Source organism: Chiloscyllium plagiosum, unplaced genomic scaffold, assembly GCF_004010195.1.
Source record: "Chiloscyllium plagiosum isolate BGI_BamShark_2017 unplaced genomic scaffold, ASM401019v2 scaf_15142, whole genome shotgun sequence".
Lineage (NCBI taxonomy): Eukaryota > Metazoa > Chordata > Chondrichthyes > Orectolobiformes > Hemiscylliidae > Chiloscyllium > Chiloscyllium plagiosum.
This window is the reverse complement of record NW_025211937.1, coordinates 9,227-24,916: the sequence shown is the minus strand read 5'-3', so window position 1 is coordinate 24,916 and position 15,690 is coordinate 9,227. Positions and strand designations below refer to the sequence as shown.

Genomic DNA, 15,690 nt, shown 5'->3' with positions numbered 1-15,690 from the left:
CTGCACTCTCTTAAAGAGCTAATACTTTGTTACTTGAAATTAAAGTCAAAGAAATTAGGTTAAATTAGTCTATATTTGCTAACACTTCATTTTCTTATATTGTCTGCGATTTGTCCTACAAACATGGCTACTTGCAAGCCATGCCTAATCTTTCAAAATGTGTTACGAGGAAAATGGAGTAGCATGAAAATACAGAATTAAATCTTTGTTGAAAATGTCCACAGAGTTCAAGATATTAAGCTTGCCACTACAGTAAGTTCAGTTCCAGGTGGAAACAACTTTAGGTACTACACAGACAGAACTATATATCTGCTGGAGAATTATACCATGCCCATCAGCAAGTGAAAGACAGGCCAACTCTAGGGTCTAAATACTTCAGCAAAGCCAAAAACTGGATTGGGCTAGGGGAAAAAGAAAAATCAGATATTCCAAATGGAAGGCAAAATCAATTCAACATATAGTTCAATACAAAAGCAGGAAACTTAACTCCAAGGCCAAAGGGCCTAATTCTGTTCTTAATTCATATGTTCATACATTATATGAAAGTCCAGCTGAGGCAATGACAAGCCACGACACAAAATATCCAGGAGAACAGTCAGACCAAAATTCCAACCTTGCTGCTCGGCTGTGGGGCATGGAGGGCTGCACTTTTAAGCTCAGATTTACATAGTACTTACACAAGTGAAACAGGCTAATCAAGCCAATAGTCAATGCAAATATTTATATTCCATTTAATCTTCTTCCAGGCCTTGATCAGAATATCCTTCTAATCCCTTCTCCCTTCTACATTCATCTAGTTTTCTGTCAATGCATTTTATCCTGATCACCACAGCTACTCCTTGCAATAGTGAATTCCACGTGCCAACCACACTCTAAATAGAGCGATTTATATAACCTCAAATTTCGGTTTTCCCACGAATAGAATCATCTTTTCACCTACCCGACCAAACTCTTTATAGTGTCTGAAGATCACCAAGTTACCTCTTAGCCAATTTGTACAAAGAATCCTAGCATGTTTAAACTTTTCCTGATGGTTAACCTCAGTTCTGCTATTATTCCTGCTCTTGAATTTTCTAATTCATTCATACCATTGCTTTAAAACTGGACCATTTTCCTATTTGCTGTAATGAATACCACTCCAGTGAGAAAAACTGGAATTTTGCTTTCTACCAATGGATTTTTTTTTTTACTTTTTACAAATAAGCAGATGAACACGAGTGACATTTTCTATCTCAAGTCACCATATTCCCAGAGGACCACAGAGCTGCTTTCTTAATAGACAGAGACAGACAACTCATACTGAGTTTAACTTGAGGGTCACCTCAGTCAAGGACGAGTTTGCGAAGGCAGGATCTTCATGATAATCTCAGGAATCGAACCCTTGCCGTTGTTGTCACTATTCAAACCAGCTGTGCAGCCAACTTAACTAACCTATCCCTTACAATAAGAATATCAATACCCAACACATTTTTTTAATATTGAAATATCAGGGAAACAGAAGAAAAAATTCTGACTTACCTTGGTTTGTGTAGTTCTGACCAAATGTTCCTCCAAGTGTACTTTCATATTGATTACCCATAGCTGGCTTTGGACCAACAATTCCATAGGCATTGGTCAAGGGCTCTGAAGGTGATCGTCCCTGACCAGTCCCTGCAGCTGAAATAACATGGTTTGCTTGCACTCCTGGAAGCTGGCTGACAGGATGTGACTGTTGCAGAGGACCATATTGCCAGCTGGGCTGTGGAAGTACTGAGGCTCCAGGGAGAACACTGCTAGATGTTGCAGGTGTAAATGAACCTTGAGAAGGCAGTGGCATTCTTGAATAAGAACCTGGATATGCAACCATAGGTACACTTTGTCCATCAGAAGTACCCTTCTGTAATTGGACAGCATTTAATAGAGGTCTGCTGGCAGTCTGCCCAAAGGTCTGAAAATTACCAAGATGCTGTTCACTACCAGGTTGTGGAAAGTTCTTTGCTGGTTGTTGCTGTGAATATGGTGCTGGTGGAGCCATTCTATATCCTTGCTCACCAGGGACTGCAGGGTGTTGATTCATCAAAGGGCCTAGGAACAACAATCACAGTGTCAAACCACAATTGCCATAACATGTCAGATTTACAGAAAACAAGCAAATTTATTTCTGGCATTTATGCTTGTATTGAAAGTAATGTTTTGAAAAAAATCTTTCATGGGATGTGGATATTAATGGCAAGGCCAGCATTTTTTGCCCATCAAACTGTCCTATAACGCAGCAGCTTGCTGCCTCCTTCAATGGCCCAGTCGGTCATTTCTGTTGATCAGAATCACATGTAGGCCAGATCAGGCAAGAGTGGCAGATTTCCTTCACAACAGACTTCAGTGAACCAGGTAGTTTTTTTAAAAATAATAATTGATGCAAGCTGTCAAGGTCACAATCACCATGACCAGCTTTCTGCTCCAGAAATTACTCTGCTGTTGTAGTGGAATTTGAATCCATGTTTCCATTAGTTTACACTCTGGATTATAGTCCAGAGATATTACCACTACCCCATTGTCACTTAACTGCCAAGATGCAAAACACAATTCTTCACAAAAATTGGACAATATTAATTTAGCATTTTTAATGAAGTTGAGGATAGTGTTTCAGATTTTAAAGTCAGTTAACAGCTCTGCAGAACACTGATCACAACTTAAAAAAACATAAGACTAATGATAATACTTAATTGGAATGGATTTGATTTACTTAAGTGGAAAAAAATAAGAGACATATTGAGTACTCTATTTACTCTCCAAGCATATTCTTGTAAATCCCAACACAATTGTCATATTGGCATTAAACTACATATATTAATGGCTTGGATAGGGAAGTGAATGTATTTAGCAATGTTTGCAGATGACAACAATAGACAAGAAGCAAGTGCCAAAGATGACATAGTATGCAGATAATTATAGATAGGTTAAATGGATGGCAAAAATTTGCCAAGTAGCTTATAATGTGGGAAAATGTGAGGTATTCCACTTTGACAGGAAGAATAGGAGAGATGAAAATTATTTAAAATGGTCAAAGACTTCTGAAAGCTACAGCACAGAGAATTTCAAATCCTCATTCAGAAATCACCAAGATTCAAGCTTTCATTGGGTGTTGAATCTATGAAATTCTCCACTGCAAATAGCTGTCAAGGTTCAATGTTTAGACAGATTTCTAACCACCAAGTGAATTAAGAATTATGGAGGGAAAGCACCAAAATCAAGTTGAGCATTACCAGATATGATTGTATATCTGAGCAGTCCCTTTAGGCTGAACAGCCTCCATTTCCTCCCAAGCCTAATGTATTTAGAACACAAGAACTAGGGGCCCCTGGAGCCTACTCACCATTTAATATCATTGTTGATCTCATCTCTGCCTCAACTCCACTTTTCTGCCCGCTCTTCACAACCTTTTAAACCATTACGAATTAAAAATCTGTCTGTCTATCTCCTCAAACTTATTATCCCTGCATCCACCACACTGAGATAATGAATTCCACAGGTTCGCAATCCTTTGAGAGGTTCGTTCTCATCGGTTTAAAATATTTCCTGTACTGCATTCCAAGATGGCAACAGAGTAGGCTCCTAAGGCATAGCTCGTCCACTCCATCCTTTTCAATTTTCCCCTTTTTGTTTCTTTTTCCTCGACATCGGTGGAGGAGAATTGAGCCAATATGGACTCAAACTCCCAGCTTCAAGGAAGCCCAAAATGGACTCCCTGTTTTCAAGAGGCTAATGTTGAACTTTTACCTTTAATTCTTTATTTTTCCAACTTCTACCTAAGATTTTATACTTGAGCATCTTTGTACCCAAGATGGCAACTTTATACACTTTTTGCTATACTCATGTATGCCTGTACAAGTGACAATAAATCTAATCCTAAATATACTAAATCTTATCCTAAAACTATGACCTCTCATTCTAGATTGTTCTATGAGAAACATCCTCTCTACGTCGGCTTTGTCGATCCCTTTAACACTTTACATACCTCAATTAGATCTCCTCACAGTCACCTAAACTCCAGACAGTACTAGTCTAAACTGTTCAATCCCTCTTCATAAGACAAATTCCGCATTTCTGGAATCAATCTAGTGAATCTCCTCTGAACTACCTCTACTGCATCCCTTGTCAAGTAAGGGGACCAAAATGTATACCATACTGCAGGTGCAGACTCACTAATGCTTTTGCGGGTGTAGCAACACTTCCCCATTTTTATGCTCGATTCCTTTAGCAATAAATGCCAAAATTTCATTTGCCTTCCTTATTACCAGTGATATCTGGAAACGTTCGAGTTTTCTGTGATTCATACACAAGGGTACCTAGATCCCTCTAGCATCAAAGTATTCTGCAGGTTCTCTACTTAGATAACAAGTTGTCTTTCTATTCCTGACCAAAATCGATAGCCTTACACTTATTCATGGCAAACTTCATCTTTAAGATTCTGATCCATTCACTATCCATTTGTAAATTTCATATCTTTTCATTTCAACTTATTTTCCAACCTATTTTAGTGGCATCTGCAGATGTGGCTATAGTACTTTCTATCCTGCATCCAAGACATGAATAAAGATTGCAAATAGTTGGGGCCTTGGGGACCAAACCCTGTAACACCCCACTGGTTAATCTTGCCAACCAGAAAAAGACCCATTTATTACAACTCTGTTTTCTCAGCCATTGCTCTGTTCAAGCTTTTAAAGATGTTAAGGGGTTAATTTGTTCTGCCGATCTTCAAGAATATCACTCGGGAGTAGGGTGGTATGTTTGTGTCTTGCAGGTACAATGTACAAAAAAAGATTACTCTCCTACTATTCAGAGTAAAAAAAAATTACATCATCATCTGCTATTCAGAATCAGTAGGAGCAGTGTAGTTAAAATTCTGACCACATCCAGTAGTTTAAAAAAAAAGATTTACAACAGATCTTACCATTACGGGATGATTTACATTACATTGTTTCTGGAGATGTATTGTGTATTGTGTCTGTATTGTATTGTGTCTTGGGTGGCATATGACTGCGGGGGTGTGGCTGGGGGTTGTCTTATGGGCATTACTGACTATGATCTAAGATTTTGTATAAAGGAAAAACTGTTCCCTTATTGAGAGAGCTTCTCTTGACATGCTTCACAAGCATTACGAAGTGTTAATTAATCCTCCAAAACTTGCACTTGCTTAATAAATTTTGGCTGTTCACAAAAATTGGCATATTGCAGTTGCAATAAGTGTATAAGACACTCAAGAAAAAAGAATCTAACAACCTCATGGGATCATACCTTGGGTATTAACTTACTTGTGGCACTTTACCAAACGCCTTCTCGAAATCGAGATACACTACATCTGCAGGACCCCCATTAACTACCTAAAAAACTCTTACCCTTCATAAAACAATGCTAATTCAGATGAATTGCGTTCTGGCTTTCCAAATGTCTTGTTCTTACTTCCTTGAATGATGGATTCTAACAAGTTCCAATGACACGTTTAACGAACCGGTCTCCAGTATACTTTCCAGCTCCCTCTCTTTTTGCACAAAGGCATTATATTAGAATTTTTTCCATCCAGTGGAACTTTTCCCACATAGAGGGAATTTTGAATTATTATAGTCAATGTTTCCAAACACGACCAGCTTACGATAACCCACAACTCCTACGCTAAAACCTGAAAATACTCAGACAAGTTTACTATTTCAAGGAGACAGCAGGGATTTAAACTTCTCATCTGAGAATATGATCTGAGCAAAATATAATTCACCAGTTAGCAACTGAATTGTCAATCTTTAAGATAGAGACCAGACAGCCTCCATACAATGTTTCATTAAAATAACAATAGAACACTATGACAATATTCTTGGGTACCTTAGGGTCATACAGCACAGCAACAGACTCTTCGGCCCAACTTACCCATGCTGACCAGGTATCCTAAACTGAACTCGTCCCATTTGCGTATTTTTGGCCCATTTCCCTGTAAACCTTTCCTATCCATGTAACGTCCAAATGTTTTTTTTAAATGTTGCAAGAGCACAAAGGAAGTAGGAGTATACTTAAGAGGAAAGTCAGGAGGGCAAAAAGGGAACATGAGATAGCTTTGGCAAATAGAATTAAGGAGAATCCAAAGGGTTTTTACAAATACATTAAGGGCAAAAGGGTAACTAGGGAGAGAATAGGGCCCCTCAAAGATCGGCAAGGAGGCCTTTGTGTGGAGCTGCAGAAAATGGGGGAGATACTAAATGAGTACTTTGCCTCAGTATTTACTGTGGAAAAGGATAAGGAAGATATAGAATGTAGGGAAATAGATGGTGACATCTTGCAAAATGTCCAGATTAGAGAGGAGGAAGTGGTGGATGCCTTGAAACTGGTAAAGGTGGATAAATTCCCAGGGCCTGATCAGATGTACCAAAGAACTCTGTGGGAAGCTAGAGAAGTGATTGCTGGGCCTCTTGCTGAGATATTTGTATCATCGATAGTCATAGGTGAGGTGCCGGAAGACTGGAGGTTAGCAAACATGGTGCCACAGTTGAAGAAGGGCGGTAAGGACAAGCCAGGGAACTATAGACCAGTGAGCCTGACATCGGTGGTGGGCAAGTTGTTGGAGGGAATCCTGAGGGACAGGATGTACGTGTATTTGGAAAGGCAAGGACTGATTAGGGATAATCAACATGGCTTTGTGCGTGGGAAATCATGTCTCACAAACATGATTGAGTTTTTTGAAGAAGTAACAAAGAGGATTGATGAGAGCAGAGCAGTAGATGTGATCTATATGGACTTCATTAAAGCGTTCGACAAGGTTCCGCATGGGAGACTGATTAGCAAGGTTAGATCTCATGGTATACAGGTAGAACTAGCCATTTGGATACAGAACTGGCTCAAAGGTAGAAGACAGAGTGGTGGTGGAGGGTTGTTTTTCAGACTGGAGGCCTGTAACCAGTGGAGTGCCACAAGGATTGGTGCTGGGTCCTCTATGTTTTACATAAATGATTTGGATGCGAGCATAAGAGGTACAGTTAGTAAGTTTGCAGATGACACCAAAATTGGAGGTGTAGTGGACAGCGAAGAGGGTTACCTCAGATTACAACAGGATCGGGACCAGATGGGCAAATGGGCTGAGAAGTGGCAGATGGAGTTTAATTCAGGTAAATGCGGAGGTGCTGCATTTTGGGAAAGCAAATTGCAATTCTGGTCTCCTTCCTATCGGAAAGATATTGTGAAACTTGAAAGGGTTCAGAAAAGATTTACAAGGATGTTGCCATGGTTGGAGGATTTGAGCTTTCGTGAGGGGCTGAACAGGCTGGGGCTATTTTCCCGGCAGCGTCGGAGGCTGAGGGGTGACTTTTAGAGGTTTACAAAAATATGAGGGGCATGGATAAGGTAAATAAGCAAAGTCTTTTCCTGGGGTTGGGGAGTCCAGAACTAGAGGGCATAGGTTAGGTTGAAAGGGGATAGATATAAAAGAGACCCAAGGGGCAACTTTTTCACACAGATGGTGGTGCGTGTATGGAATGAGCTGCCAGAGAAAGTGGCGGAGGCTGATACAATTGCAACATTTAAGAGGCATTTGGATGGGTATATGAATAGGAAGGGTTTGGAGGGATATGAGGCAGGTTTTGGCAGGTGTGACTAGATTGGGTTGGGATATCTGGTCGGCATGGACGGGTTGGACCAAAGGGTCTGTTTCCATGCTGTACATCTCTGATATATATGGCAGGGGTGGAGAAAGTGGGAGCAAGGTATAATGTTCTTACAGGAAGGGGGGTTGTAGCCCAGGTAGCTGTGGGAATCAGTAGGCTGGAAGTAGATGTCAGTGTTTGAGTCACGTGCTAGAGATGGAGACGTCCAGGAAGGGGAGGGAGGTGTCCGAGATGGTCCAAGTGAACTTAAGGATGGAAGGTGTTCATGAAGTCAATGAACTGTTCAACCTCCCTGTGGGAGCACGAGTGATACGCATACAGTAAATGTAGAGGAGGAAAAGGTGGGGGATGGTGCCAGTACAACTGTGGAATATGGACTTTTCCACATATCCAACAAAGAGGCAAGCAGAGCTGAGGGCCATGCGGGTCCTACCTGTCCATCTACCTTCCCACCTATCTGCTCCACCCTATCAATTCCCTCGCATCTGGATCTATCGCCCTCTCAACTACCTTCCCTCGCGAACCTACCCTCCTATTTATCTCAGCCCAACCCCCCCTCCACACACTTCTGATGAAGGGCTTATGCCTGAAACATCGACTCTCCTCAGATGCCACCTGAACTGCTGTACGTTTCCAGTGCCACACTTTTCGTCTCAGATTTCTCCAGCATCTGCAGTCCTCTAGTTTTAAAAATACACCCTCCCGACGGACTCCCGACCGTTGGAAAAAGACCTTGGCTACTCACCTTGTCTATGCCCCTCATGATTTTATAACTGTCTCTAAAGGTGACCCCTCAGGTCCAATGCTACAGGGAAAAAAGCCCCAGCCTTTCCTTATAACTCAAAGACTCCAGTCCTGACAAAATTCTTGGGAACCTTCAAAACTTGATCAGCCAAGAATGAGGATTTAAACTGCGGTTTAAAATCGGTTCTTTCAGAAACAGTAATAATGAGAAACTGGGATCCAAAAGGTTTGGAAATTGAGAAAATTCTCAACAGTAAATATGACATTAACATAGCTACATTCAAAACAAGATGGTCTCTGATTACTCTAAGCAACAAAGAAACAACTACATCCCAAAGAAAATTGCTTGATTAGTAGTTTTTAGTTATGAAATACTTAAACATATATCACACAAAGTGTATATTGAAAGTTTTATCAAGTCGATGTCATTTATGCAATATGATGAAGCAAAAGAATTGAATATTTACGTCTCCCTCTGAATATATATGGAATGCTAACGATCATCAAGCCAGTCTGACTTCACCATCTAACAACCTGGATGTGTGTCATTCCCATCAGAGATGTCTGTACAAAGCACCATGTGCATCTGGACTAAGTTAATCAACTCAAGTCAAAAGAGCTTCGAGACTCAGAAGCAGCTTTCCTTTGTGTTACTTTCATCAATTTTCTTCCCTCACTTAAAAAGTGGTTGATTTGATAAACCTGCTCAAAAGTACTGTGATACATATCTATAGCAAGGAGGGAGCTGAACCCAAGGACACTATCACAGACAGGAGTTTGATTCTACGCTCAGGAAAGGCTCCAGTCACTGTTGGGTCCTCACCCAATTAGCCTATCTTCATTTCTGCCCTACATAATGGACGTTAGCAAATTACTGAACATAGATACGATATACTGTCTAGAGTAATACGGTCCTCCACTGTTGGCCTACAAACTTAATTCTGCCACAGATGTCAGGAATACAATCAGAAGCATAAACCAACTTTTCCTCCAATTCTGTCATGGCTGAAAACAGCTGCAAACCCTCATTAAACGTCAAAGCTGGTTGGCTTAGCAACTGATAGTGTGGACCAACTGAGTCACAGAAGTAAATTTGAAATTTTGAATTTCTCATTCCTTCCACAACAATCAAAATGTACATCAATATGAAAATAATACAAGTTTGATTATTAAATGCAGTCGGAAGCTATTTCCACAAATGAAGTGCACAGGCTAATTGCCTGTAATTTAGCCTTATACATGCTGTCACAACTGTTTTAACCAGAGCTTCCCTGCCAGCACTGAAACAAAATGCTGAAGTCGACACAGATAATTTAAGGTTTCTCTTATATGAATGCCTCTAGGCTTGGAAATCTTTTGTCAGGTACATAAACAAAGTACACAAATACACCTGATTTTTGCCACAGAAGACATTTCATTTTTATTTTAGGGCAACATTTATTCCCATTTAAAGTCAGGCAGTCCAGACCATGTAAGGATACCAGCTTCCTTCCCTAAAGGGCATCAGCAAATCAGATAAGTTTTTCCTGAAAATTGACAATGGATTCATGGTTATCATTAGACACTTAATTCTAGATTTTTAATGAATTCAAATTCCACCATCTGCCATAGCAGGATTTGAACTTAAATCCTCAGACCATTCCCTGGTTTCGGGATTAACAGTCCAGCAATAATACCGCTAGGCTATCACTTCCCCTGAAAACAGCATACGGCTGCAACGTTGTGCTACTGTAACACATTTTTCTTTGATTTATTCATCATATTTAATAAGATTTTTTTTAAACCTTGAGGTTTATGCTTTACAAGAGTAAGCGAGGACGACATGTGACCCAACATTCCCAGGTTGCATCCTACAGTATTCAAAGGTGGTAGCACATTTTAATAATTCTTATTGCATCAATTTAGAAATAAATAGCAGTTCATCTTGTTCTGTAATTTATGCTGTCAAAATAGCACAGATTCGATTGGTATTATTATAACCCTGCTCACCCCATCTAATCTCTCTCAACCTTATTTCAAGTTTGATTATTAATACAGCCAATTCTTGTTGATAACATGACCATCATCTTTGAAACCCTCAAAACTACATTTTTATGTTGGGATCTTCACCCTTAAAGTGAGATGACAAAATTGGGGGAAAATGTTGAGAATTTTAGTTCATCACAAAGAGTTACCACAATGCAGAGCATTTTGTTAACTGCTACAAAATAATGGCATTTTCAGCTCCTGTCTACATATTCTCCATGCCATCATTTGACAGCTAAGTGTAGGAACTTATTGGTTCTATTGCTGGATTAGACAATGAGAGGTGAAGACTCCAAGTCTTGAGAAATCAAAAATTCTGGTCATTTATGGGTTTATGGTAGAAAGGATTGTACACAAATGCTGTAAATCAAGTTCTTATATCACTGCCATTACATATTCAAAACTAAAATCATCTCTACAAGTGCTGTTTTATCCATTGAGTACAGTTCAGTTTTAGTTCTGCAACAATGCTGTCTCTTGTTGACCCGCTCAAAACAAAACATACTATTACTGCAACTCAAGACAAAAAAACTGATTCACCTCTATTCTTGATCTGAATAGAACAAGATGAATTAGAGAAGAGTCGGATCCTTCCTGGTATATCAATATTGTAAAAGCAAAGAAATAATTTTGTAAAGTTATACTATTGGCTTTCAAGGGGGCTTTGCTTTGGTCAGCAAGCCATGGGCCTGATCAACTATTTAATACGCTCCGACAGAACAATCTCCAAATTGGAGCCACTCAAACTGTGCAGTTGTTGATGAGACAAATCCAAAGTATCCCCTACTTTTTTTTCCTCACATATAGAGTGAGAGAATGGTTACAAAAACAGGGACAGCCAATCAGCCCATCAAGTAAATCCCAGCTCTCTACTCGATCAAATAATCTCGTGCCACTGCACTGCCTTTTCCTATGGGCCCTGCGAATCCTTCTTCTGAAAGTGTCCATTTTCCCTCTAAATGCCATAACTAATTTATTCCCACCACACACTCATGCAGTCTATTCCAGGTCGCTGCTTGACCTTTTACTCCTCCACACCACCACCCCCTCCCCAACACGCACCTAGACAGGGATTATTTTGCGTATCATTTTAAATGGGTGCCCTTTGGTTAGTCAGGAAGAGACGTGGCACGAAAACTGAAACTGACGTCCAACAGACATAGACACATCTGCTTTCAATATCCCTTCTGGGAGCACTGAGAGGAGCTTCCAGGTGAATTGTTACCCCTCCACCCTAATCACAAATACACCGTTGAGTCCGCAGGTCCAGTTGGGGAAGTGAACACCTTAGGCCAGTCCACCAAGACCTTATTCATTGGAAAATATAAACCGTGACAGTTGCAGGCAAGGTACAAGCCACTCAACACGAAGTGGGGGCCCGCAGAAGAAAAACTGAATGAAACATTTATCAAACCATGATCTCTTTAAAAAAAAACGGAAAAAGCGGAAATCGGACACCGGCGGCACGAAATTAGCACAATGAGGCGAGTGATAGCAAGAAACGAACACGACTCCTCACTGAGTTGCAACATGGAGGGAGGGGAGGGAGGATCGGGTGACTTCAGCGCCATGGTTTCGAAAGAGCGGAACAGGCACACGGCGGCTCCCGGGAACGCCAGGAGGATCGCCTCCGACACCTACTCCGTTTCTTCACCGCTTTCCCCGCCCAACACTCCGGCTTTTTCCCCTGCTTACCGTTGTGGCAGGCTGGCGGGGCCCCATGCCCGGCGTTAATAAGGGGGGGCCCACCGCCAACGCTATAACCGCCGCTGCCCCCAGACATGGCCGCACCGGAACGGGACCGGCTCTGTGACCCTCCCCCTATCAAACAGCTCCCGCCTCCGATTGTGACGCTGCCTCCACCGCGCGCGCGCGCACACACGTCGCTGCCGCCCGACCCAAGGGAAAGTCGCCAGCGGAAACCAAAGCGGCCCTGGAGTGCCCGCACATGCGCACTCAATACACGTGGCACTTCCGGTGTGACACCTTAAAGTGAAGGGACGGAAACCTATGGAACACCGTGTCTGCCTCTGCGACCTACACTGACTTCAAAAGCTGCTTTTAAAAAAAAGGGGGGCTATTCTTAAGCGTCTAATTCTGGATAAAATGTAACTCAGTCTCATGTAAAGGGCGACAGCGATGTACAGAACCGTTATAGCAGTAGTTAAGGGTCATTATGGCTCAATGGTAGTGCCTCTATCTCTGTGCTAGGAGGCCCAGGTTCAAGTCTTACTTGTGTAAAAGTACTCTGAATAAGTTGATTAGAAAATATCTAGCTCTGAGCTGTAGAGTACCGAAGACTCTAAAGTTAAAATAAAGTCCCTATTAATTTACCAAGTCCTCACAGCTTCATTTGGAATCCTAAAATTAGTCACGTGACTGAAAATTACAGGTGATCTTACTGTCCTTTCGTTCCAGTTGGAGACGGTTTTTTTTTTGCAGCAGTGTCATAGCATCCTTGAACAAGTTGATTATGAAATACTTTCTGCAGACTATATTAATTTTTAAGTTGATCCTGGTGCTATGATCAGACAGATTGAGGAATCCTGTGTTAAACAGATTGCCTACACTGGACTGGCTGGATTACACATTATAATTATTTCAGTTATGGGAGAACTGTAGATATCTATTGGCCCATGACCTCAAAGTAAGCACATTCAAAGCTGAAAAAAGGCTTGAAAATTTGTGACTTTTCTTTCAGTTAGGGATTAACCATGTTTTTAAGGCTTGCTTACATTTAGCAAATGGAAATTTATTGGATCACAGATTGAAGGTTTAATAATGAAGCAGCATAGATACAGTGTGAATGGAACTTAGAGGTTAGAAGACATGTACATCAAAGGTATGGAATACACGATGGAATAAATAATTGAAACAGACTGTGACCATATATAAGAATATCTTAGTAAGATGATAAAAAAAGAGATATGGGAACAAAACAAGCCCATTAATTTAAGTCAGCCAATTTGGAGCACAAAGATGTACTTGTTGGCTCAATTAGTTAAATTCCCTTTTGTGAAGAAAGTGAGGACTGCAGATGCTGGAGATCAGAGTTGAGAGTGTGGTGCTGGAAAAGCACAGCAGGTCAGGCAGCATCCGAGGAGCAGGAGATTCGATGTTTTGGGCATGCTCGAGATGTCAATTCTCCTGCTCCTCGGATGCTGCCTGACCCGCTATGCTTTTCCAGCACCACACTCTTGACTATAGTTCCCTTTTGTCAATTGTTTGGAATTCCTTCAAAGATGTCATTTATTATTAAATAAAGCACAGTATCTGACATTTATACAGTGTGTTTAACGTAATCAAACATCCCATGGACTTCACAGGAGCACTGTAAAATGCATCGTGATGTTGAATTATGAAGATAACCAACAACTTGATTGAAGAATTATAAGTAATGGATCAATGCAGAAATGTGCAGTGCAGAGGCAAGAAGGTAGGGAGAAAATTTCACAGAGACCTAGTAACTGAAGACACTGCTATTAATAGTGAAATAATTATGACTAGGAATGCTAATGTAGCAGATATAGATGAATGCAAATATCTCAGAATTATGGCATTTACAGAGATTAGAGTTAGGGAGGGGCAAGGCTATTTGGAGAGTTCAAAACAAGGTTGAGCATTTTGAAATCAAGATATTGCTTGACTTGGGATCAATGTAGCTCAGTGAGCAAAGGGGTGACAGGAACCCACTGAAAGTTATGACTTGCAGAGTTTTAAAAACCCTCATGTTTGCAGAGGATAGAATGCCACAATTGTATTGGAATATTTGCATCTCAATGTAACTAAGACCTGAATGTTTGAGTTGAGACAGTTAAATTGGGTGATATCTTGGAGGTGAAAATAGCTGTTCCTTTCTGTAAGTATGAGATTGGAACCTTTCTTAGGAATCAAAGTTGACAATAGACTGCCTGAATCTCAAGGTGTCAAGGAGAGGAATGAATTGGTAACTAAGGAACAGAATTCAGAGCAGGGACCAAAAAAGCTGGCTTTAGTCTTCCCTAAACTTAAATGTAGGAAATTTCTGTTCATTCAGTATAGGATGTTTGATAATTTTGTAACAGTAGAGGAACCAAAGGAGGCAGAGACACCATAGGTAACATTATGGGAGGAAGCAAAATCTTTTCAAGCGATTCTTTGGCTTTATTAGATAGTTAAGGAAGGAACTAGGGGAGAACAGTCCATAGTTGCTGGATAATAATTGAGAGGCCTTGGAGGAGAATGGTATGGCCAACCAAAACATACTTTGTATCAACTCAAGAAGACATCAGGGGATGAGTCTCCAAGGGGATCAGGAAACTCTGTATTTCACCCTAGAACACAGCATTCTGAAAGACACCAGTCAGAACAGTGGGGTAGGTCAGTCTGTCGGCTAGCTCGGTGATTGGAGCATTGTGCTAATAACACCAAGGTTGTGTGTTCAGTGCTTCTAGTGTGGAGTCGTGATTCGCAAATAGTGGATTCACAGTTGCAACATTAGTGTCTGTCTTGGGGAGGCACTGTGGCTTAATGCTTAGCACTGCTGCCTCACAACACCAGGGATCTGGGTTGGAATCCTGTCTCGGGCGAGTGTCTTTGTGGAGTTTGTACATTATCTCCGTGTCTGTGTGGGTTTCCTCTGGGTGCTCTGGTTTCATCCCACAATTCAAAGATGTGCAAGTTAGGTGAATTGGCCATGCTAAATTGCCCATAGTGGTCAGAGATGTGTAGTCTAGGTGCATTTGTCGAGGTAAATGTAGAATAATACGGATAGGGGAATGGGTCTGGGTGAATGACTCTTCAGAGGATCGGTGTGAACTTGTTGGGCCAAATGGCCTGTTTCCACACTCTAGGGATTATATGATTTCTATGATAATGTATGAGAGTGAGAAAGGGAGTGTGTGATGGAAGGTTGAGATGGAAGGGGTGAAAATGTGTAAGGGGGATGAGAGAGTGAGGGGAAGAGTAAAGGTTGTGTACATGAGTGTGGAAAAAAGGAAACTAGAGAGAGTGTGTGTATGAGAGAGTAGAAATGGATGGAAAGGAGGGGGTGACGTTGTGCAGGATGGAGGGTAGGGCAAGAGAGAGTTTGGTGTGAGTCCTGAGCCTGCTGGAGCCAGGCACACTTTTCCTTCCTCCTACTCTCCAAAACTCCATTCACAAAGCAGACTGGGGACAAGAGGAAGAATACCCAGTTTAAAGAAGATCATACTCTTATACAAATTGAACCAAGACCAGGTCACAGTATGCACCAGTAGAGGTGAACACAAGGTCAGTGCTTATTAAACCCAGCCTGGCTCAGCCTCAAGCCCCATCCCTT

The 15,690-nt window shown here is 41.2% G+C and overlaps 1 protein-coding gene across 1 annotated transcript; it reads right to left on the bottom strand.

Annotated features, from left to right (window-relative positions):
- Nucleotides 1-1,471: 1,471 nt before the first annotated feature.
- Nucleotides 1,472-12,540, bottom strand: LOC122547200 (protein transport protein Sec24A-like). Its single transcript, XM_043685819.1, has 2 exons — nt 12,087-12,540; nt 1,472-2,064 (listed from the first exon to the last, which is right to left on the bottom strand). The coding sequence occupies exons 1-2, from the start codon at nt 12,172-12,174 to the stop codon at nt 1,487-1,489; spliced, it is 666 nt and encodes a 221-aa protein (XP_043541754.1). The 5' UTR covers nt 12,175-12,540; the 3' UTR covers nt 1,472-1,486.
- Nucleotides 12,541-15,690: the final 3,150 nt, after the last annotated feature.